The sequence below is a fragment of the Clarias gariepinus genome, chromosome 2, assembly GCF_024256425.1.
Source record: "Clarias gariepinus isolate MV-2021 ecotype Netherlands chromosome 2, CGAR_prim_01v2, whole genome shotgun sequence".
In the NCBI taxonomy this organism is placed as follows: domain Eukaryota; kingdom Metazoa; phylum Chordata; class Actinopteri; order Siluriformes; family Clariidae; genus Clarias; species Clarias gariepinus.
In genome coordinates this window covers 13,422,477-13,449,031 of record NC_071101.1, presented here as the reverse complement: position 1 = coordinate 13,449,031, position 26,555 = coordinate 13,422,477, and the positions used below count along the sequence as shown (strand labels likewise).

The 26,555-nt window shown below is 36.8% G+C and overlaps 1 protein-coding gene across 1 annotated transcript in view; it reads left to right on the top strand.

Annotated features, from left to right (window-relative positions):
• The first annotated feature begins 3,122 nt into the window (after positions 1-3,122).
• The window catches only part of gfra3 (GDNF family receptor alpha 3), a 55,773-nt gene continuing 32,340 nt past the window's right edge, over positions 3,123-26,555 (top strand). Inside the window, exon 1 of the mRNA XM_053486249.1 lies at positions 3,123-3,598. Coding sequence (XP_053342224.1) covers positions 3,556-3,598 — 43 coding nt within the window. The 5' untranslated portion in view covers positions 3,123-3,555. The remainder of the gene's footprint in view (positions 3,599-26,555) is intronic.

Below are 26,555 nucleotides of genomic sequence, written 5' to 3'. Positions count from 1 at the left end.
ATTATTTGACTGTGTTCAGTATTAGATTGTGTTCAGTATTAGACTGTGTTCAGTATTAGATTGTGTTCAGTGTTAGACTGTGTTCAGTGTTGGAGTGTTTATTATTAGACTGTGTTCAGTATTAGATTGTGTTCAGTATTAGACTGTGTTCAGTATTAGATTGTGTTCAGTATTAGATTGTGTTCATTATTTGACTGTGTTCAGTATTAGATTGTGTTCAGTATTAGACTGTGTTCAGTATTAGATTGTGTTCAGTGTTAGACTGTGTTCAGTGTTGGAGTGTTTATTATTAGACTGTGTTCAGATTTAGATTGTGTTCATTATTAGACTGTGTTTAGTATTAGAATGTGTTTATTGTTACTTGATATTAGTTTTCTTACCTAGACAGTGACATGCGTTGTGTAATGTACTCTTCAGTGTACGTTTATCTTCTTTCCTCTGCTCATCAGTAGTTGTGTTGGTTCTGTCTGTTTTCTAATTCAAGCTCCTAACTTCTGACTGTTGGTGCATAATGGAGAAGGTGTCCATCGCTCCACACTTCATTTTACGGTAAATGTAGTCCATCAGTCAGCCTCTTTGCACTAAACATTTCTCACAGTGAACACAGTACGCTCGGAAAATCAGCAGCGAGTACAAAGAACCCGAGACGAAGCGGATGTGTTCTGCTTCTGCAGCTAATTTTTCTTCAAGTTAATTAGAGAGTTGCACGTTGGACAGTAGAAGAACTTAATAAATTGAAAAGGACTCCAGCTGTGTTGTAGCACAGTATGATTTCCCATCTCTCTCTCTCTCTCTCTCTCACACACACACACACACAGACACAAGCACGCACGCACGCACAGACAGCTCATTAACTGATGAGTTATATCAGAAATTCCTGCTCTAACACACCGGATTTGACTCATCAGTTAATAAGCAGAAGAATCTGATCACATCAACAAGTAAAAATGATGTGATGGGATTTCATCAGCTTTGTATCAATTTGCAGACATAAGAGCATGTCAGTTAGAAAATGATTTCAAAGCAAAACCATCAGAGAGCCATTACTGGTTTTCTAAAGTACTTTTTGATCATGAACCATTTTTGCCTGTGCTGAAAATTATTTAAGAAAGACGTTTAACAGATTTGTGGTTTTGTTTATTTGTTTGTTGTGGAAATTGTTCCTGGTGTTTTGCTTTAAGAAATCATATATCAAAGTGCTTCTGTTGCAGGGGTTCCCCGGTCACGGAGTTCCCCAGACTTGCAGGTTTGATTGCTTTGATTTTGTGCACACCCATCATTAATGTTTTTTAATTTAGAGGATAAGTTATCTGGGGTAATATAAAGGACATAGATACAGCATGCAGAACCATCGTATCTATCTTCTGAAGGAACCTTTAAAGGTCCAGATGCACACACACACTGTAAAAATGATTACTTCAATCAAGTACCACAAACTGATCTTTAGAGTAAATGCCAAACAATGGTTTTGCACCACTTACGACTATTTTTTTCCCTTGGTTCTGCAAAGAATTGAAAACATTATTCCTAACATATTGTTTACATGATGTGGAATATTCTTCATCATTAAGATTTTTCTTGGTTGAACAAGATTTTTCTTGGTTGCACCAACAGGAAAGACTTATATAGTAATTGAGGACTTTCTTGCAGTCTTCAGGCATATACACACACACTCATTAGATTAGATTAGATTAGATTAGATTAGATTAGATTAGATTCAATTTTATTGTCATTGTTCAAAGTACATGTACAAAGCCAACTGAACACAGTTAAGATCTTACCAGAAGTGCATATGTGACCCATTTACAGTAAATAACAATGTGGTAAATAAAGGTGATTTATGAATATAGAATGATTCACAGAAGGTACAGTACTGTAGGTAATAAGGAAATAGTATAGGCTATATAGTAACAAACAGTATCAATGTACAAACCTTGTGCAGTGGATAAGACATTTGAAGAAGATCACATGGTCAACATTTCCACACTAGGGGCAATATGGGAACATCGATTAGCCTAATCTGCATGTCTTTGGACTGTTGAAGAAAACCGGAGCACCAAGCACAGGGACAACATGCAAACTACCCACACAGACATGGGGCAAGATACAATCCTTCAATTCTTAAAATCTGAGATACTTAGGATGTTTATTCATCCATCAATCTAGAAAACCTCTATAGTCCAATTAGGGACCGTGGAGGCCATTGGTGGCAATTGTATTTATTCCCTTGTTTCTGTTTTATATATATATATATATATATATATATATATACAGTATATATATGTATATATATATATATATATATATATATATATATATATATATATTGTAGTGTGTGTGTAGTGTGTGTGTTGTTGTCGACTCTGGACGTTTCTGTCAGCAGAACAAATTCTTTGAATGTGCAAACGTGGCAGCTTTGCAATAATGCTCCTTCTGATTTTGATCCATCCATCCATCCATCTAGGAACCTCTGTGGTCCAACTAGGGACTGTGGAGGACCAGGGTGATTACTATTGTTATATTCTCCCATTTTTATGCTTACAGTAACTGAAGCTTCAACTTTCTTGCAGTCTTCAGGTACACACATAACGCAGTTATGAACGCAGTTAGCATCAGTGCATAAGTGGCCTATTTACAGTAAATAACAATGTGGTACATGAAGGTATAGGTCCTCGAATCAACATTCACACACTATGGGCAAGTTGGGAACACATAATCTGCATGTCTTTGGACTGTGGGAGGAAACCCACCAAGCACAAGGAGAACATGCAAACTGGATGCACACAGACCCAGAGGTGGGAAACCTTGACTATGGAGGTGTGAGGCATTAAATCATTAAATATATTAAAAAAATAATAATATATTGTTACTCTAAAGACAATTTAATTAACATTAACTCTAATGCACGGCCAAAACTCCTCCATCGTCTCCTGATTGTCCAGTGCTTGGTCTGGTGTGGTCTGGTGGTCCTCCTCTGTGCTCCGCTTGGAATCACGCCCGTGGGGCGTGGCCAGGCGCGTGGTCGAGCCAATCAGGAGGCAGCCGCCGCGCGTCAAATATTCCCCGTCTGGAGTTTGAGCGCTCGGTTATTAGCGGAGTGCGGGCGCGAGCGGGACCGGAGACGCTGCTGCTTGGACTTAAGCGAGACTTATTAACGGAGCGCCGTTTACTCCGCGCATCTGGTGGCGCCGCGCGCTCTTTATTTGTGGACCATTATCTCAATAATAATAATAATAATAATAATCTCCGTGCACGCGTTTCACGGGTTTGAAACTTTTTCCCCCTCTCATCTTTTTTTTTGTTGTTGTTGCAAGTATAAGAACCGCTCCAGAGACATTATTAGCATTAACACTCTGACCAGGCTGTGATGCTGTTTAAACCGGATGACGATTGGGAAGTTTGAGATCATTTTGTGTGTGTAGAATTGCATGGACTTGCTGTATGCATCGGGTGAAGGAAAGCGTTTAAATCAAAGAAAATAATAAAAAGAAATTTCCAACCTGTCAAGGTATATAGCGTGTCTCCATCTGTGAAGGTAAAAAACAAAACAAAACAATGCTCCGACTGGGAATCCTCCTGAGTCTGATCTACATCAAAGGTAAGCACCCGGCGCGCGCGCAAACCGCTCGTGCGGCTCTCCGTCTCCGCGTGCCGGTGATTCAGCGCGCGAGCGTGCCTATTGCCTATTGCAGTTTAGCACAGATAGTGCATGAATAAAAAAGAAAGAAAGAAAAAAAAAGTTAAACCCATATAATATCTTCCTTAGATATAATAATATCTTACTTGGATTTTTGGCACGCATGCACATGCATCCTATTCAAATGTCTTCTATCTCTTCTTCCTACCACTATTAGTAATAGGCAATTACTATTATTGCTTTTGTTAGAACTGTAACAGAAGTGCATGAGGTTGGTGCAGTGTGCACAGACCAAACCGCAGGGCAGTAATCACACGCCTGATCTGTTACTTAGAGTTCTGCATATGAGGACATTAATTTGTTGAAGATCTTGAACAGCTGGATTTCCAGTGCATGACATTTTCAGATCCTGAGCTGCATGGTTAACTTTGTATTGCTTGCCACAATCCAAATGCACAAACAATAAGCAATAAACCCGTATAGTGTCAAGTTATAGTTATAGACTGACTCAAAATTAGCCTACATACAGTATACACGTACAGTATATAAATTCAATATAGGAGGTATACTTGTGTGTCTGTGTGTGTTTTTTTGAAGCTATATTAGAAGTCTAAATAAGTAAACTTTAGAAGTAGTCGTTGACTTATTAGATGCGCAAAGAAAACTTCAATTAAAATAACATTTTATAAAATAATTCATTTAAATAGTCAGAATGTCTATACAGTCTCTATGCTGTAAGAAATAATAGCTTATCAAAGTATCTTCACAGAGACACTATTCGTCTCCAAGGTCCAGCTAGTTATGAACCTTAATTGTGCTGTGATCCTCTAAATAAAAGTAGCTGGATTTTCTTAGCCTCTTCTTTTAGACATAATTTATTGCTCCAGTTGCTAGTCCCTGTAGTTTTATTTATCTTGGTCTAGTGTTGTATTCTAGATAATGTTGAAGTCTGTTACTGCCTCATTGCTTAGGCTTGGTTATTTGTCTGATTTAATCCCGAGCAGGATGCAGACAGCTGCTATTTACTCAGAGATGATCCACGTCTAAAAATATGATTCCCCTGACATATTACAGGTATTACAGATATGATAGGAGACCTCTTGTCACTGACAGTCTAGCGCAAGTGAACATCTTTCTCTGTCTCTCTCACACCCATATTTACATAATCATCATTGCCTCCTACACCGAACCCTAACAAGTCTAACCCCATTTAACCTCAGCAACCTAATGGAAAACCTCAACTCTCTCTCTCGCTCTCTCTCTCTCTGTATTTTTATACAAAAAAATCTATATTTTTAGTCAAGTTTTTTTTTCCACATGAGGAACAGCCAAATATCCCCACAAGGTCAAACATGTCAGATTTTCTTATCCATTTTATTCACACCAAGATAAAAACAAGCACACAACACACCCAAACTGTGTTTTAGGTCCAGGCTAAGCCAGGTTAATAAGTTGCTGACCTTTTGCAGTGGATTGTGGATTTTTTATGGACACCTTGGGTATTTTCTACTATGCACTCTGAGAATAAAAGTGATTATTACTGGGGTCAGATACTCTAGGTTGGATACTCCAGCATATACATTTACAACCTTTAATATGTATCATAGAAACATGCATATAGTGCACATCATAAGGTAAAATTTTAAGGTACAGCATATGCACAAAGATAAAGATACCACCCCAAGTGATAAGGAAAGGTGCAGTTCTGCTTTGTTCTGAGTATGCCTTCAGACAGGAATGCAAAATAAAATTACTTAAGATGGAAAATGCATAAAGAGCCTTGTAAGAAACAGTTTGCCGCTCGAGTTGGTTTGGCACAGTGCACAGTCCTGCTTACCTGGGATGTGTGTGTGTGTGTGTGTGTGCGCATCTATCCCTCGGTGTGATGTTTTCGCGCGTCGCACCCCACTGCAGCCGAGACACGCTGTAACGCGCGCGCCGAGAGACAGTGTTTTATTTACGAGGTGCTTTAAATAATTGCACATTAGATGCGCGCACATTTTGCCCGCTCCGCTCCACTAGCTGGTCACGTGACACGAACCAACCCTGATCATCTCCCTCTCACTTTGTTTAGGTCGGAACATGGACCATTAATCATAAGAAAATTCTTTCTTTCTTTTTTTCTTTTTTTTTTTGGGGGGGGGGGGGGGGGGGGGGAGTAATGCTACGTAACAACAACAACAATAAATAAATATTATTATTATTATTATAATTATAAAAGTTTAAATATACTGTAGCTGGATAGTATAGTAGGAGTCACTCATCTATTAAATCATCAGTTTGTAGCTGAATTTATAAGATGATGATGATGATGATGATGGTACAAGTAACAAGCATAAAGGAAAGAGAAACAAATACACAGAAAAAGATAAAGTGGCTAGAGTTATGACTATTATTACTTTTAGTTTCATAGCTAAATTTTTCTTTTTCTCTACCCTAACCAAAATACACTGGGGCTGTATATATTACATTATATTTATGATTTCCTAGATAGATAGATAAATGGATAGATAGATAGATAGATAGAGAGATAGATAGATAGATAGATAGATCAGGCTGGCCAAAAAAACAGGTCAGAGGGTTTAGATTTTTGTCCTGCATCAAACAAAGAAAACATTGATTGATAAAATTACTGCAACTGGGTTAAGAAATGTACAAAACCTTATCAAAACCTGAAAGGATAGTGCTGAAGCGTCAACTTCCTGGAAGAAATGTGGTGCAAGAAAAGAAAATTATAAATTGAGATGACGTAAATGCTTGGTGAAGTTGCATGGTAAAAAAAAAAAAAAATCAACAGTAGTCTCAGCTGTGTTTAATAGCGATAGTCAGAGCATTTCCATACACACACACACACACACCCACACACACACACACACACTTACAGTGTCTCAAGAATTTATCAGATAGGGACTAAACAGCTGGGTGGCCTTAAGAAAACCATGTTTTAGTGAGACTAATCAGGAAAAAGGGTGTAATTTCCTAGGCAGCATAAATTGGATTGGATTGGACTTTGGAGCAAAGGTCATATGGTCTGATGAGTCCAGATTGATCCTATTCCAGAGCAATCGGTGCATCAGGGTGAAAGGGGAAGTGCATGAAGTGATGCAAAGTGGCCACTGTACAAGCCTCTGGAGGGAGTGTTATGATCTGTGGTTACTTTGATCGGTCAAGTCTAAGCTCAGCAATGTTATGTGGCACTAACATACAGTTAGCTGAAGCTCGCTTCGTGCACAGGCCTTTTAGTTCCGGTGATGGGAATTACAGAGACATTCTATACAATTATGTACTTCCAGCTTTGTGGAAACAGTTTGGAAAAGAATATGTCCACATATTTTGGGTATATAGTGTAGAATGTAGTGTAGTGTAGAATCATATAGATTGACATATAGATTTATAGATAGATAGATTTATAGATAGATAGATAGGTTTATAGATAGATTTATAAATAGATATATTGATGCAGTAGTTGCTGTCTTAAAATAGTTTCAATAGTGGAAAATGTATTAATTCTTTGTTTTAGGACAAAGCAATGTATTAGCCCTAATTAAAATAAAATATTAAAAGTTAGCATTTTTTTGAGGTCCTAACTAGAAATTGCATGCAAATAATTTTTTTAAATGTGCATAGAATTAGCTGATTTTCAAATAGTATCCCTTAACCAGCCTATTATTTACTTGTATTTATAGATTTATTATCCTAGTTTGTGTCCTACCACTTTCAAAAAGGCACTGCTTCCTACAGGGCCATGTGACCCAGGGTGTTTAGTGTCACATAAATGAAACTTTGATATCTCTAGCAGTCTGTGACTAAATGATGACCGAACTGGACCCTTCCGACATTTTTCTGAAGTTCAAACAACACTAGAAAGACTAGTCAAAGACTAGATTTTTTAGAGTATTGAAGCTTTGGATTAATTATCAGTGTGTAATAATGTTTAAACTTCGTGTGCAGTGTTCTTTTTTTATACCATACCCATTCATTGAAAAGAAGGTGAGGTTCTTCTTGTTGCTTTGCAATTCATTGATTGGCGTTCACAACTTTGACAATTTACTGTTCTGTGTTTTAGCGTTAATTAAGTGATTAAGTTTGGACCTTGCTGGACAGATGTGCCAGGTGTCCCTGTGTCAAAAGGCCTGAGTTTATGTGGTTTACATGCAATACTTGTTCTGTAATATACAGTGTATGTACAGTATATATATATATATATATATATATATATATATATATATATATATATATATATATATACACTGCTTGGGTAAATATAAAACTAGCTTTACACGAGGTTAAAGAGCTTGGAAAGTTTGTTTGAAGTTAATCTCGGCTTTAATATTGAGTCATTCGTGTGTTGAAGCTGGTGGTTAATTAGGATATAAATGGAAACACTGTAAATGTTATACAAGGACAGTCCTATTGCTTTATTGTGCGAATGCAAACATTTAACAGAGTCCACTTATTGTAAACAGATTGTGTGCATGTGTGTTTTTTTTTTACCACTTCTTAAAAACCAACCTGGACAAAAGTCCCCACAAAGCTACAGTAGTATAATATTACATGTCCTCACAATCACCCTGTCCTCACAAAAATCATTTTGTTTGCTTACTTCATAACTGTTATTAAAAAAAATAAAATCAAACAAAACAAATACATGGTTTCTATTTCTGGTTCCTAAGCTTAAGGTTAAGGTTAGTGTTAGCTTAAGTTGTAGGCATAGCAATATTTAGCTATCATATTGTCAGAGCAAGGTCCTTACAAAGCTAGGACAATGAGCGAGTGTGTGAGACACCAGGTGTGTATTTAAGTGCGAATGTGTGTTTTAGAGATAGAGGGGGCAGGAGGTCTCTATCTGAGCTTTGACTTTAGGTGACAGATGTTAGCAGGTGTGGAAAATCAATCCTACCAAAGACTAAACAAACAGCCTTGCGTCGTGTGTAGCGGCTGTTCAGGATTCAGTGACCCTGGAGACGTTCTTATTCTGTTTCACAACAACAACAACAACAACAATAATAATAATAATAAGTGTTGCACAACTGATTAAAAAAATTACATTGCAATTATTTTTGTTGCATATTGCAATTTAAACTGTAATATGTAACTATTAGATGTAGTTTTATGTATTCAAAGGTTTTTATCTAGGCCATAAACAAATAATGGCTCACATGATCTCATTAAAACATTTATTTATCAGTAACAGGATAATAAAAAAAGTATTTAAATAATTGCACAGGACTATATTGTAATGTTATGCAATTACATGTACATAAAATAATAATAATATTAATAATAATAATAATAATAATAATAATAATAATTGTGATTATGTTCTTCTCTGAGTCACATTGATGTACTATTATTGTGAACTTAGAAACTTTAGGCCAAAGTGCTGAATCAACTGTTTGTGATGTCCTTGTGTCCATTTTCATGGACAGCAGTGTGTCTTGTAGTGTTACTAACTACATAAACATGTCTTTTTGAAATACTGGACCAAACAGTTAGAGTCAAGATGTGCAGTTTGTTTAATGCCGAAAGCTTTTAGAACACATATAATGTCCTGGAAAAAGTTTGGACACACCTTCTTACTCCATGGCCTTTCCTAATTTTCATTTGCTTTCTACACTGTAAAACAATACTGAAGGCGTCCAAAATATGCAATAATCTCATTTGAATAGTTGATATTGAGATGTACCTGCAACTTATGCTCTGTGAAGCCTTCATGATGGCTCTAATCTGAGGTGCTGTTTGTTAATCTGTGATTTTTGAGGCTGGTAACTCTAAATGAATTTTTGGTCTTGCTTTTCCTGGGAAGGTCTTCATGAGAGACAGTTCCATCATGGTGCTCGATGGGTTTAGCAAATGCACTTGACACAAAACTGTTCTTGCAAGAATGATTCCAGAACAGCTGACCTTCATGTCTTAAAACAATAACTGACTCTTGTTGTTGTTGGTTAATAACCTAATGTAATCCAGTATTGTATAAATCCAAATAGTGTCCAAACTATTGATTGGTCCGTTTTTAGGAAGTATCAAGGTTTATAAATCATTCAAAAAAAAAAAAAACTAACAGAACCCAACTGGATGTTACTCTATACTGTATTATCTGTGATATATCTCAAACACACAGTGTGTAAGGACGTATTGGGTGCTGCTGGGTGTGTCTGTACACAGCTCCTGATTTATATGTAGCTCGCTTCTTTGTGCACGTCTCCGCTACCTCCTGTGCCAAGTTTAAACCCGGCCTAATTGGCCGCTCGTGTAAAGCCAGAGCTCTAATGCTGTCTGAGATGGATACATGCCCAAGGACACACCAGACATGGCGCATCCAGAGACAGGTAATGACACTTCCGTTTTTAATATAGACAGCCAGTTCTTTGGAACTGAATTACTCAGCATGGGAAAGTAAAGCAGTTGTTAATCCAAGGGCTGTGTGATTTCAGACGCATTAATAATGTATAAGTGTCACATCCGTTAAACTCACTTATGTATATATAGATAGAGGCGCTGCACATTTTTCCTAGAAACAGATTTTTCCTCAAACCTATTAATTAAAAGGGTGTTTCAAAACCATCAAAACTATTCCTGAAGTCACAATAGAATATACATGCAACAATTTCTACAATAGTCTGATTATTTTCCACTGATCATTCCCAAACACAGACATTACAATATTTTTGTTTGTTAAAAATATGCATGAAAATTGTGCAATTAATTATTATTATCGTTGTTAATAATATTGACTATTGTTGTCTCCCAAACAACTGGCTGGTCATAAAATATACGCCACACGTTCATGAGACTGACTGAAGAAATAAATGAATCCTCAGAACAGCAAGTCGTTTCCATCAGCAGTGAAAAACATCCAAATAATGTGCTATTTAAAAATCCACTTTCCTGAGAAATCCGTGCTTTCCCAATAAGGCCAAGGGATGTTACGCCGAAATCTATGTGAGACTGTTTGTCTTTTGCTCTTTTTCTACCCGCTGTCCTTTACATCAGAAGAGCTGGAATGCTGTGATTTACCCACTTTGGTGCGTTTAATGGCAGAATGTGCCTCTTCTTCCAGTGATTTTCCTGTGCTAACACTGAGCCTGTCAATGACAGGCTTTTAAAGAAGAAAGATTGTAGCCGTTCGATTGTAAGCTACATTAAATTGTAGAGTCCAAAAAAGAAAGAAAAGAAAAAGTTCATACCACAGAGCTGTTGAAAAGTTTTAACTGGTCAAATGGTGCAGATTAATCTGTATAAGTACAAGGTTGGTTTCGTCTGTACATTGCTCAGAGCTCGCTCTTTTAATGATATCTTTTACGTTTTATACATTGGAGGACCTAAAATCAGTCTCTGTCTGTCTGTCTGTCTGTCTGTATGTCTGTCCAGCCAGATTTTGTCCCAGCATCATGCAAAACTGTCTGGACAGAAATGAATGAAACTTTGCCAGTCCTTCAGTATTGGTAAACCTTGTTCTGCCATAAATTAAATCTAAATGTTGAGTGAAGCTAAGAGCAGTTTTGGACGAGTACAGTGCTTTTTCCCTCAAAGTGGGCGTGGCTATACGCATCACTCAACAGAGCCAATCAATGGCATAGTTTATCATCTATAGATAGAGAAGGCGGAAGACACGGTAACACAATAATGCACTTACATGCCGACACAATCCTCACGAAACACAAATGGATTCCATTTCCAATCTGTAAACTTTCTCCCATCAGCCCTCACTTCAGACCTTCATCCACTTTATCAGTGATGGACTCACCATTTATAATAGTAAAGCGTTGAACCAATCACAGATGGGAGTGAATGCTTGCAACCAATCATAACATAGCAGGCAGGATTAATCAGTAGAGAAGAGACGACTAAACTAAGGAAAAGGATCAGGGCCACCATTAAAAATATAGCGGTACCTTGCACCTCCAGGGTCTGGGTTCGATTCCCACCTAGGGGTCTGTGTGCATGCAGTTTGCATGTTCTCCTCATGCTTGGTAGGTTTCCTCCCGCAGTCCAAAAACATGCAGATTAGGCTAATTGGCGTTTTCTAATTGCCTGTAGTAGGTGTGGATGAGGGTGCGAATGGCTTAGGTGAAAAATAGGAATAAATACAACGGTCACCTACAGAGGTTCTTGGATGGACGTATGGATTAAAGGATTAAAAATATGTATATATATTCGAGTTCTTACTTTTTAAGAAGTTTCTCATTTTCCTTATCCTTAACCTAAGTTCTAATTTTTTTTTCTCAGAAAAATCATAAATTTATAGAGTTATTGTGCATGTAATCACAGCTGATGAATATAAACCACATATTCATGCAGGTGCTCAAACCCTCTTGAAATAAAACACTGATTCATGTCAGGCCACGCTACACCATCCTCCCGTCGCCGGTTTGATTCTCCCACAACCAGGGTTTTTACTCCTTACACATCACTCTACATTCAACATAAATCCCTCCTGTAGAGATTTTAGCTTACTGTTCCATTATTTCATTTCAGTTGAAACCCATCATTTCATTATTGTCTAAAGCCTCTTTCACACTTAACTGAATTATTATTTATAGGGAATTGTTTAAGCGTGATCGCAAGTCGAAAGTCGAAATCACAGACAGACTTTTGCTCCCGTCTTCTGGGACGAGACCTGATGTAATTCCTGGGAAATTATCAAGAAACACAGATGTGAACAGGAGCTGACACATTACCAGAGAAAATGCACTCACACCTTTCGAGGCGGCTGATATTAAAAACATTAGTGACGATAAAAGATGGAAAAATATGAATTTGTGTAAGGGTAAGAAGAGGAAGAAAAAAAGTGGTGTGAATTTTTTGCAATGAAGCTGGTAATTTGTACTGAGGGCAAACTTCTTCATTGGACGGGTGGTAACAAGATGTACAGTAGGTGATAAACAACCTGAAATAACAAGATGTGTGTTCGATGGACCTGCAGGGCATTGGACAAATATGGAGCATTTTTAAACGTTTTATAAAAAAACTAAACAAAAAAAAAAACCTTTATTACAGTTTACCTGCCTCTTCTGACAGCAAACATCGGAAATATGTTAAACGAGTGTTCTAGCAAGTAATTAAATCTTCGTACTCTACAGTTTTAATGTCGATTATCAGTAATGAAACTCTAAGTAAGGGCTTTATTAAAGGCTAGTGCACATGCTTGCTGTTAAGTTATATTTATCTTACATTTCTTATTAGACAGTATTAGGCCTTGTCCACATATACACTAATATTTCTCATAAACACGAAAGCGTTGAAAGATTTAGGTCACGGAAAACTGACCTTTTGGTAAACTCCTTCCTGGGTAAATATATTCATAAACTCTATTTTCAGTGTGGACAAGAAAAATGGTGTCCAGGTGGGTAAGGTGTCTCCTGTGTTCATGTCAGGGTCCGACTTTGTCTGATTAGCTTTGATTGGCTTCTGATTGGCCAGCGTGGCTTTACGGTTATCGCCTGCTGGTTTGGAATGCTTTGGAAACTTGTTTTTAAATGGTCAAAGTTTTTTTCTTTAACAGTGAAGGAAGAAAAAATATTTTTAAAGATCAAAAATATCTCAATACATTACGCATATGGAGGTTTTCATACTAAGAACACTAGATAGAGATTTTATTCCTGTTAGAAACCACTCCAACATTATACCTGAAAACTATGGGGGTGTTCAAGTCAATCTGGGACTTTTGATTGGAATTGTGCAGAATAACAGAACATAGTTATGAGCGCAAAAACTCCCTTTATTTCTCTAGATTATCCCTCGCTACACGAATGCGCTTATCTCAGTGCTTGGATACCATTAAGGACGAAAGTTTTCTCAATATGCCGGAGCTGTGATCGATCTGCCTCCTTCACGTCTTTTGAAACACCGGCCTCCCAGGAACTCCTAAACATTCTACTAGGAAATTGCCTAGAGCGTGGTCCGGACTGTACGGAGACGTGGAACTCCCAGCTGATTTCCTGCAACGTGCCAGTGATGTGTACACTTCTGTCTCTTCCATACTGTATGTTGGCCACAACGTTTGCCCCGTTTAAATGTTTTACTGCGACTAAGAGTCTCATCACCGTACTGTGCTTGAAGTCTTCTGTAAATGTCAATCGTTCGCTTTGACTTGAACGCACCTCTTGTAATATTTCGCAGATTTAAGGGATAAGTGCTCCAAAACTGCCAAGTCACTCCACGGGAAAAAAAAGAATTCCCAACAAATCACACACACGAAGCCGTAATCATTTCTATACAATTGTTGGTCATCCAGCAGCACAGACATTACAGTGGATTTACCAATGTCATTGTTAAAAAAAAGACAGTCCGCAAAGAAATTACAGGTCACAGAATATACACCATATTTTCACTGCATAAATAAACAAATACTCAGAACCACAGAGGTTTTTCGAACAATAGTAAAAAAAATAATAATAATAAAAAAAAAAAACCCAGCCAGAGTGGATCCCAGCTCTCATTTTTGTTCGTATTGAGATTTATTCTTCAGCTCGACAATGATGGAACGACCTTTATCTGCTCTCATGTGAAATTCATAGGTGGCTGAAAAGGCTAACAGATGTTCCGCTGGATTTTTATTAAAGACTGCATTTTGGAGAAAGGGTCTTAAGTGTGAATGAAACCAGTCGCATTTTTTTCATGTGAATTAAGACACGCAGTGAATTAACGCTGATGTGTGAATAATGCAGTATTTAAATGTGATGGGATGGGTCGTGATGAAATTTGTGTTTAGAGGTACAGCCTGTGTAAAATCTGCAGTTGGGGGAGAAAAAAAAACATCTGGAATTTGGAAGCGAATGATTTTAGGATGTGCGTAAACAATACCTGTGTTTAGGCGATTTTTTGCGGAATTGTAAAAGGATAGGCCTGCGGCGGGTAAACACACACGCATACTGGGACAGGGAGGGAAAGACAGGCCGGGCCGCAGGGGCTCGGGGGATTAACGAAGTTGATTGTTTTGCCAGTCACCTGATCTTGACATACGGTGAAGGACAGGGAAGTTTCGAGGCCCTTCAGGGTCGCTTGTGTGTTTTGTTGATAACAAGGATTTGGAACGCAGTCGTGAAAATGGCAGATGGTGTTGGGCTTGCGCCTCGGCTCCCAGACTCGAGCCAAGAGACAGAATCCATGAGTGACAGAAAAAGTGTGTGTGTGCGTGTGTGTGTGTGAGAGAGAGAGAGCATTAGAAAGAGTGTGTATGAAAGGGAGGGAGAGTGCTAAAATGTGTATGTGTGTGTGTGAGAGAGAGAGAGATAGAAAGTAAGTGTATTACAGTATGTGTATGCTAGAACGTGTATGTGTGTGTGTGTGTGTGAGAGAGAGAGAGTCAAAATGACTGCATGAAACACAGATGACTAAGTGAAAGCTTTGAAGGGAAAATGTGTTTGTATCAGAGAAAGAGAATGTGTATGTGGGAGAGATTGAGTGTCTGTGTGTGTGAGTGTGTGTGTGTGAAAGACAAATGACTGTGCGTAAAAGACATGGCTAAGCCAAGACTTTGGAGGGAAAACGTGTTTGTGCGAAAGAAAGAGAATGTGTATGTGTATGTGAGAAAGATTGCGTAAGTGTGTGTGTGTCTGTGTGTCTGTGTATATACACCCCATCTCACACCTCACCCAGTCCTGATTTTAGCATAATGTTCAGCTCATTATCATTAAACGGATGGTGTTGGCTAAGCGTTCTAAATTAGCGTCCTGGTAATGTGCCGCGGCGAGAACTTCCTCCCTCCATCTCGGCTCGTTTTTTCCTCCGAGCTGTCGATCACTCTCAGCTTCTTCCGCCTGCCCGCTTTAATACAGTCGCTACGCTCTGATGTGACGTGTCACCGATAGTGAGCAGGACCGTGCTCTGACCCACATTTCACTAAAACCACTGAGTGTCTGAATTAAAGAACACCAGCCCTCAGGCACTCTCTTACTTCTCTGGAGCTTGGAGAGAACTTATCCTTCATGCTTCGTGCAGAGACCCGGATCAATCTTCAACAGCTCGATAGACATTCTGTAGAAGTGTCTCTCCTGAAAAGAAAAGTAATAATAATAGTAATAATAATAAACGATTTCTTTAAAAGCAGCGATCACTGGCTGTGTGTGGTTTTTTTTTTTTTTTTTTTTTTGGGCTGCTTCTATTTCAGCCAGGCTTACTAGTACCAAGAGATGGATAGATAGATATAACTGTATTATTGTTTTATAGTAGAGGTACTCAGAAACCAAATGCAGTTTATCATCTACAGTACCAAAATTGCACATAGTAGTGAAAAAAACAAAAAACAAATATGCAAATATTATTACCATTGTGCAACTTATAAGGTGCAGGTTCAATAATATATATAATAATATATTTAATAATATACAGTATAATACTATATACAGATGTGGCCATTAAGAATGCGCATTTTTCCTGCGAAATGCTGCAGTTCGGCACGCGCCGTGCCGCGAAATCCCACAAGCAAGATTCGGAAACTTAAATAAATGTGTTGTGCTTCACTGAATATCCGCTAGATGACGCATGGAAGGACTTTATCTAAAAGCCAGACCAAGTACAACAAAGAATTGTGTATACAGTAATTAGTTAGCCTAAAACAATATTGTTTCCAATGGTGAAGCAAACATAAATTTTATTTTGTTTTACAATAGATTGTTCGTGATGAATGTGTGTATATGTGCTTCATATTATTTTCATAATGATGAAACGAGATACCCAAAATCCTGCTTTAAAATTTATAATAAGTTTCTTATATAGTTTTTGTAATGTCTTAACAGGGACAAAACAATGAAAGACATGGCAATGCCTCGGTTTAAATGGTATTGAAATTGATTTAATTTCCTGATAGTAGGCTGTCTAATAGTGTTAACTATGCGAATGTCCTGATTCGTGAATATGCCAACATGTCTTATTTAAAACGTAAAGATGTGGTAAATGTTCTTATATGAACACGAAGTGCTTCGTGTATTATATATAACAAGTATATGCAGTGAATATGTGTAAACATATATGAGAGAGAAAAATGAGTGTGTGTGTGTATATATATATATATATATATATACACCATATATATATATATATATATATATATATATATATAAAGTACTGTATAGTAACAAATTATCTGTGTAAGTGTACCAGTTATACAGATGTTTGTGTGTGTGTATTATACTGTATAAGTTGATAATGTAAAAAACAACAACAAAATAATGCAGTTTTAAATAAAAGAGTTACATGTAAATGCTTTAATTGTGTAGATGTTAGCAGTGTGATGGTTGCGGGAAAGAAATGGGACCTGAACCTGCTGATTTCATCTTCTTCTGGATGGAATGAGTGCATTGATGGTTTCTAGTACCTTCTAGTGCTACGTAATACAGTCCATACATACAAAAAATTACCACTGAAAAAACATAACAAAAAAACACCCTTGGTCCCAAGTTTCTTTTAACTGGTTGAGTTTTTGCCTGTTTTATTTCTTGACCTCATAGATATTTAATGTTCAAAATTTCAACAGTGCTAACGTACACCTCAGGACCTTTATAGATTATTATTATTATTATTATTATTATTATTTGGGTAAAACATAAAAAATTTGGTATTGGATCCTAGAACAATGTTTCTGTCACAAACACTTTCAAACACAGTTGGGTCCAAATATTTTGGGCAATGACATGATTTTCATTATTTTGCCACTCTATTGTACGTTATCACAGTATGGATTTAAAATAAAAGCAGTCAAGACGTGATTGAAGTGTAGACTTCCAGCTTTAATTCAGGGGATTTAACATAAATATTACATTACCAGTTAGGAATTACAGCTTTGTTCGCTCAGTCCCACCATTTTACAGGCGCAAAAGTAACTGTACAAATAAAATATTTTTTTAAAATATACATTTTTAGTTCTTTTTGATTATGGATGTAAACACTGCAGTCCATGACTGCCTGAAGTTTGGAACCCATGAACATCATCAAATGCTGAGTTTCCTCCATCGTGGTGCTTTGCCAGGTCTTTACTGCAGCTTCCTCCAGTTGATGCTTGTTTGTGGGTCTTTCTGCCTTCAGTTTTGTCTTCAAGTGAAAAGCATGCTCTATTGGGTTGAGGTCAAGTGACTCAATCTGCCATTTCGAGAAATTTTCTTTTTTTTGTCTTGGGTTATTCAACATCATTTTGTGTCATTATGTGTTTTTTACAGCATTTGACAGAATCATTTGGGCAGAAAACTTGCTCTATATACTTTAGAATTCACCTTGCTACTTCTATCAGCAGTCACATCATCAATAAACCACAGTGGCCCAGTTTCATTAGCAGCCATATACTGTTCACCCAGACCAGAACCCTGTATCCATATAGAAAAATCTGGGCAGGTTTTTAGTTTTCTAGCAAACTATGATCTGGCGTTTTTTGTTCTTGAGCATTACCAGTGGTTTGCAGCTTGAGGTAAACTGTCTGCATTTACATTCATAAAGGCGCTGCTTGATTGTGACAATGATACGCCTACCTTCTGGAGTGTTCTTGACTTGGCTAGATGGGGAAGTGAAGGGGAATGAATTCTCCACTTTATAGCCTTTCATGGTCCTCCAGGCCTTTTGATGTTGCTGAGCTCATTGAAGGTCATTCCGTCTTTTTAAGAACCTACCAAATCTTTGGTTTGACCACTCCTTAGGTTTCTGCTATTTCTCTGTTTTGTCACAATATTTTTGTTAAACCCCTGTAAATCAAAGCTGAAAGTCTAATAATCAATTGGGATGGAAACATGAGTAAGAAAAAGTATGGAAGTTGTGTTGCTGTTCTAAATACTTATAGACCTGATTGTAGACTCCTTTTAAAGTTCAAGCCCTAAAAAGTTCTAACAACCTATATTTAATTTGCTACAACCATATAAAAAGAAATAGTCCCAGGTTAACCAATTCACCCGATTAACCAAGACAACTGATTAGCAGAAAAGAGAAAATGTTAAAACACTGTAAAAGATTCTTTTTTTGAAAAATAGAACTCTTTCAGAATTTTTTTTTCTGAACTGTGAAACTTTTGAAGAACCTTTATTTTTGATATTGTTTAAGAGAACACTGGAGAGAAAAAAAGATCCATCAACATAAAACATTATTTGGTTTTGGTTACCTTACTTTGATAAAAAAAAACAAAAAACAAAACCTCTTACATATTCTCCAACTTGATCTATTTTTTAAAAGTTTTTAAATAACCCAACAGCAGCAAGTTTTTCTATTATAAATAAATCAAAGTAGAATACACCACAGGTCCTCTAAGAAACCCTTTGCCTAAGACCTTTAAAGTTCAACACTGGTGAAAAAATAGTTTCAACACCCTAAAAGGTTATTTGGTTTGTAATTTTTGCAGAATCTCCTGAAGGTTTTATGTAGAATATTTACAACATAGAGTTTCCTATTATAAAGTGATCTAAAATAGTTCAAAGAAAAAGGCCCTATTAAACCTTTAAAACCCTTTGAAGAACCCTTATTGCGATAGCGGTAAAACTCAATGCAGGACAAAAACGTTAGTGAATATAGGAAAAGTCTCAATTGTTTAAGCAAAACCCAAGAACAAAGAGTTTTCCTATTAGACATGGATCTCAGTTAAACAATTTTAGAAATCTTTTTAGAACCGTCCAAAGTCTAAACATTTTTTAAGTATAATACTAAAGATAAAGGTTTAGATGGCGGACGACCTAAATAGCTATTTGGTTTGAATTTTTGGGGAAAGTCCTCTAAGATGTATCTAGAACCCTACAACAAAGAGTTTTCCTCTTAGAAAGGGGATCTGAGTAAAAGCCATTCCTTTTAATGTCACTAAGAAGCCTTAAGTATCCAGTAAACTCTTAAAGAGCCATTAAATTACCCTGTTTTTTATGAGTGTGGAACAAATGCAGCACAAACTGAAATGCGACGGAGCCTAGAACATTACCCATGTAAAGAGTCCTTGAGGGGTACTGAAAGATACGTTTAAAGAGCAAGAACCCATAAACCATAAAAACTCTTCAAAGTAACCTTATTTTAATAGTGTTGAAGCTCAGTGCAAAAATTTTTTTATTTATTTCTTTTTACTTATTTTTTTCCCGATTTTTTGTCATGTCCAATTCCTCCCAGTCACCAGGGGGCTCCCACATTAAGCTTCTACTACCACTCAGTCCGGAGGGCCGCGGACTATCACAAGTTTTTTTTCGACCCACGCATCTTTTCGAACTGCTTGCTCATACTCCGTTCGACGCGGCGTAACACACTTGGAGGACAGCGCTATCCGCTTGCGTAAGCTCACAGACGCCCTTGATTGGCTGTAGAGCCGTCATTAATGTGGGAGCACAAAGTACCTCTCATCCCTCCCCTGTGAGAGAGCTCGGGCAATCAGCTCTCTCTAGGCCTCCGACTGAGAGAGGTTACACATCACCCGGGGATCGAACCAGCGATAGGGCGAGCACTTAACTGATCAGAAAATGATCAGATTGTGTCTATAAAATGCGCTACGCAAATAAAAATTTAAATAGAAAAAAAATTATTGAAATTGAAATAAACTGAAGCCCTTTTAAGGAAAGGTTCAACACTAAAGGAAAACTTTGAGGTAACCTTATAAGCTATTTGATTTCGTCACTATGAGGTAACCCTTCATGCTTTTATGTAAAACCCTACAACAAGTGGTTTCCAATTAGGAAGGGGTCCAAGTAGAAACTTTTCTTAAGAAGCCTTAAGTATCCAGTAAACGTTTAAAGAGCCATTAAATCACCCTGTCTTTTAAAAGTGTGCAGTAAAAAGTGAAATGCAACGAAAACGACTGTGGAACATCACCCATGTAAAGAGTCCTTTAGGAATATTGTTTAAAGTTTTGAAGATTAATAAAACATGTCTGCATTGCAAATTATCCTTTAAATGTAGACCAATGTCTAAACAGACCCAAAAAGGAAATTGAATAAACTAGAAAGGAACTTAGACAGGAAATAAAAAGAAGGGGGAAAGAAAGAATAGGTAAATAAACGTAGTCGAGACGTGCAGGGAAACGCAGGCAGAAAGACATTGTAATTAGACATCAGCTTTTATTCCTCCGTGCTTTTCTTTCCCCTTTACTGAACGACTAAACAGGTGGGCGTGAACAGATTCTGTAGGTATTGTGTTTTAATGTTTGATGCTCGTTATTGAGTTTTATCAGCCTTGTAATTTACACACACGCACGCACACACACCACACACACACTTCACAGCAGAAAGGAGGGTTGCGTCTACCACCATTTTCTGTCAATTGCATTTTAATTAGTTTGCAAAAAGGGAAGAAAGAAAGAACCAGAATTGGAGAAAATATATTAGTGCTGAAATTTAAAGTCTGAAATGATTGGGGTTTATTAGACGATCTAGACAGTGGAAAAAGTACCTCCATATCAGTGGAAAGAGAGGACTAAATACCTTCAATACTGTGGTAGATATCATACCGTGGTACTACACACTCACATGGGAGACTTAGGGCGTGAGGTGGGGTATAGGGCTGCACGATATTGGGAAAAAATTACATTGCGATATAGTTTTTTCCTGCGATATACATTGCGGATGTGGACAATTTATTTATGTTCATTAGGTGTTTTAAACTACTTTAACATCAAATAATAATTCAAGAATAATTGGGGTAATTTTGTAAGCATTTACAAAGAATAAAAAAATGCAAAAGTATAATCAAAACCCTGGAAGAAAATACTTTTTTAAGCTTATTTTGGGTTGTTTCATGAACAGTTTGACTCACCTTATTCACTGTCAATTCAGGCAAATCAAGGCTCTAATATGTTATGAAATTAATAATGAATGTTGCTTTTATCCTGATGAAAGGGAACTCGTTTTGTGAATGAAAAGAGGACACTTCAATATCACAGTAAGGAATTAACATGAGTGACAAAATAAGTAATTTAACATTTTATTCAATAACTTCTTTTTTAAAAAAGATTAGTAAATATATTTTGTTACAAAATTTGAAAAAACAAAACAAAAAAAACACCAAGTGGTAACAAACAAATTGTAATAAGCTAAACTTAACTTATTGTAATGACAATAACAAGTGTTGTTAACAATAATATGTCAGAAGATTTTGTTTTTTTCATACTTTGTTTAGCCAAAGTTAAAACAAGTGTTGGTCATCAGCTAACAAAAAAGATTAAATTAAACTTTTCAACAACTCTATAAAAAAAATTGGTTTTTTTCTCAGAGCTGTTGCGTAAAGTAAATATAAATATTCAAATACACCAATTTGGTGCTTCTGTATGCATCGACTTACTCAGTGAAGCTTAGAGGTTTTTAGCTAAGAACACCAGTCTATCCACCATTGCAGGCTTGAGACTTGAACGCTGACATGTGATTATGTTGCCGCTTGCACTGAAAACCCTCTCTGATGGGGAACTTGATGTTTGACTTATATGGTCAAACAAATTCGTAGTGTTTCCACGAGTTGTGGCAACAACTGCCAGGCACTCCCGACAAAGCACATGTTTTTGGTCAGCGTCATCCTTTGTGTATTCAAATATGACCGACCGACGTTGCGTTTCTTTTTGCGACCACATCTTCCATTTCGGCGCTTTTCTCCCTTCCCGCGCTTATTTCGCCATGCGCGCGCAGAGACTGCACGCATGAAGCAACGCGTGCTTTGTAGTTTTTAAAGAACCGTTAAATATGAGTTAAATATCACTTTACATGCATATTTGCACAACCATTGTCACTTTAAAATTGTTATATATATTTTTTTTTTCTTCTATATTTCTATATTTTGTGATATTTTTATTATGCCCTTATTTGTACAGTTTATTTCACTAGTTAAATTTATTTTTCTTTAGTATTTCTTTTTATTCATATTTATTCCTTACATATAAGTTATTATTTTTTTAAGGTCACTGGCGGTCGTATAAGCATTTCACTGCATATCTTACTGTGTATGACTGTGTACGTGACATAAAATTTAAATTTGAATTTAGTTACTTTATATTAGACAAATATAGATTCGTAAATAGAAAGTTTAGAAATCAGACACACACAATATATATATTTTTTTGCCCTGCATCGTGACTGCCGCGATGTGACTACCGCGCATGCGTACATCGCAATGACGGTGCTGAAACGATGTATCGTGCATCTACACATCACATGGGCAGTTTGGGAACAACAGTTAGTCTAATCTGCAGGTCTTTGGACTGTGGGATGAAACCGGTATACCTGGTGGAAACCCACCAAGTACGGGGAGAACATGCAAACCCCATGCACACAGATCCAAGGTGGGAATTGAACCCAGAATGTGGAGGTGCAAATTGACAGTGCTTACCAGTAAGCCACCATGCTATCCATACTACATTCTAAAAAAATATATCAGTGGATCATTTAAAATTATTCTAAGGTTATTTGTTTACACTGGAGGCTTTCAGGTTTTAATGTTTGCCTTTTAAATGCATGACATGTACTTCCTTGGGAACTAAAATAATAAAAATGTAGTATGCTTTCCTTGATTGTGCCTTCCAGGGAAGCATTAAAATTAAGTTTAAGACTAAGAGACATACCAAAACAACAGGCTCAACATATCCCAACCAGTGCTGATGAACAGCGTGAAATCTTTGGTGTAAAAAAAAACACCACATCTTTTTATCAATTTGTTGTCCCAGTCTTAGTAAACAGCATACCTCCTGTTGGGACCAGAATCTTCTCTCTTCCGATATATATTTATTTATTTATTTATTTACTTTTTTATTATACTCTTTCTCTTGTCATTGTGCATGCACTTTGCTATAACATACAGATAATGGATGGACGCAACCAAGTCTCACACTGGGGGAAATGTTATTCTTTGGTTGGCAGTTATGTCGAGAAATGGAATCGAGAAAGCCAACTACTTAATCATGTTTAATTACAATTAGTAATTTTAATTATTCATTATGACTTATTAAGCCCTAGAATATACTTATATTGAATGAAAAGGAGATTGTGTAGAAAATGTCACTTATTTGCAATAAACAATACAAAACCAAACCAAATAAAGGCTTTTGTTTGACTAGCTTTGTAGAACTCTACAATAAAGTGCTTTACTGCTGCGAACAGAAAAACTGTAAAAATGGAAAACTAAAAGCCTTAATCATCCAGTGAACCCTTGAAGAACATTTCTTTTGCTAGAAAAATTGAAAGGTTCTTTGTTTTGTTTGTTCGTCACTCTGGGGAACTTTTCCTCCAGCACTGGCGTTTAACACTCGATATAAAGGCATAACTGACTCTAACACTAGAAATCAAGGTTCCTCTAAGGTTTTTTTTTATATATCTTTAAAGGCATCTACCTCTGTAAAGCCATTCTATACTTTATATATTTATTTATATATTTCATTTGATTCAGCCTGATAGAGCTCTCCACTAGAGTGTTTTTCTATAAGAAACTGATTCGAGTCGAGCTCTGAGGAAGCTAAGAGGCGTTAATTATCCAGTGATCATTTAACATAGCTTTGAAGATTTCTCGCCCCTCCCACAGTTGGAGAAACAAGCTCTAACACAACTAACTCTCAGTTAACACTAGATGTCAGGTGAACGGATAAATGAAGGCCATTTTTCTTTGGCTTGATTTTAGATGTCTTTTGACGTGACCTGTTAAGTCCCTGTTTGATGTATGATATGTATGATCATTGTAGAAACATGTCTTTTCCATGAATGGATCAGAACAAAGATATCTACATAGTATTCATAATTATTCCAAAAATGTTTTTTAGTTTTGAGCCACCCCTTATTGCATCATATTAAATCTAATTAATTGATGTAGAATAAATAAAATAAACATGGTCAAATGTTTTACTATGACCACTGCAAAGTGTCTAAAGATCCAAATTTAAAATCAAAACACCTTCAGCAGCAGCAGCCTCATTTCCCCTCTCGTCTGTTCCAACCACTCAGAGTTCAGCATCACCAGTATACAAATCACCGGCCTGATCATCTGTCATCATCTGCACCTGTTTCCCACTGGTTCATGCCTAATTTAGATGCTTTTTTTTTTGCTGCAATGATTCATAAGTCACTGTGTGGCTTAACAAACAAAAATCATGCCTGGACTAAAATGAGATCGTTTAGTAAGCTATACGAATTTTGCATAAAAAGGACACATAAAAACAAGAAAGCTTCACTCTTTGAAAGCAAAGTATGAAGAAATCAGGTGTTTGCACATTACTGCATGCTCCAACATTTAGATGATTGTAGTTGGCTCATAATTTTCAACTTATGACATGAGACGTCTTTGGGAGATCTGGATGCTTTTGTGGAAAAAAGTCTTAATATGGACATTTTCAGCTTTAAAACATCGTACCTAATGGGACGTCCAGTCGTCTTCTGGACATCTTTTATACATAAAATGTCTTTTGGCAAAGGGTGTCCCAAGGTTTTTTTTTTTTTTTCACTTTAAGTAAACACTAAATGTCACTAGGTACTCTGGTACTGGTCCAAGAAGAACTCATGTAGGAAGCCAAGAAGCCTATATAATGAACACGTCTAAGAATGTAGTCTTTACTTTATAGCACTAAGGTTATTTATAATTTGTAAAGATTTATTTCTTAATCATCATAGTTTATGTTTATATGGCTCTGTTTTTTTTTTTTTTACATTTATTTTCATCTCGTTTTGATTAAGTGCGGCATCAGTTACATATTTAATGTTTATGAGACGGAAATATTATTCATCATCATTTTTTTCTTTTTTTTTTTTTTTGAGGCCAGACAGCTATATATATATATATATATATATATATATATATATATTTGAAAGTGACACACTTGTCTTTCTAGTTTCACATTCCTATTTACTAAATTGAGGCAATCTAATTTAATCATTTAATGTTTATGAGACGGAAATATTATTCGTTATCATTTTTTTCTTTTTTTTCTTTTTTTAGATTTTGAGGCCAGACAGCCATATATATATATATATATATATATATATATATATATATATATATATATATATATATTTGAAAGTGACACACTTGTCTTTCTAGTTTCACATTCCTATTTACTAAATTGAGGCAATCTCAACAAAATGAATGTGGATCCAGGTGGTGTTTTCTCGCCAACGTTTCCCTCATTTCCGCTCATACACGTTGTTTTTTCTCTCCGCTTTTGGCATTTATTATGTGCAAGTATACAATCAGTAAAGGTTGTGAATAAGATTCTATGATTGATAAAGTCTATATTAGCATTCGTTTCTTGACAGACCGGCTATATCGATTGGTTAACACTGTTGGATCTGTGCGCACACACACACACACACACACATACACACCCCCATTATTTTTCTATATCACTGCAATTTTTCGTAATAACGGTTACTCTGTCTCTCTCCATGTGTGTGTGTGTGTGTGTGTGGTGCAACTAAAAGCATGTTCTTCAAGGTGTCTGTGTGTGTAAGTGTTGTCATTCTTGTGTACCCGATTGTGTATTTTCAGTGCACACACACACACACACACACACACACACACACACCATAATACCTAGGCCAGCATGTGTCTGATTGCAATCGGCCTCCATACTGAGACCGTTTCCTTGCTTGCTGCTTCCGCTGTCTGTCATTCCGTGTTTATTCCCCTCCTCCTCCTCCTCACACACACTTTCTTTTTTATTTTTATCCCTCTCTCTATCTTCTCACTCCTACACTTTCTTTCAGACTTTCATCTAATTCTTTCCTTAGAGCTGGAGCATATGTCGTGGGTCTGTGCTGCTTTCTGTTCATTACAAGCCTGTTAGTGTTCCATTATCATCCAGACAACTTCTGTGTTGTGTGGGGTTGTATATGTCGTTTATCTTTTATTTCCAATGAAACCCCCCAATTAGCAGAGAGAGAGAGATGTTTGCTTTTAATTGTTAGATTTCTTAATTGACATAGCCCAGCTTGGGGACTGGGGTCAGAAACCCATGATACAGTGTTCCTGGAGCAGACAGGGGTAAGAAGCCTCGATCAAGGGCCCGCAA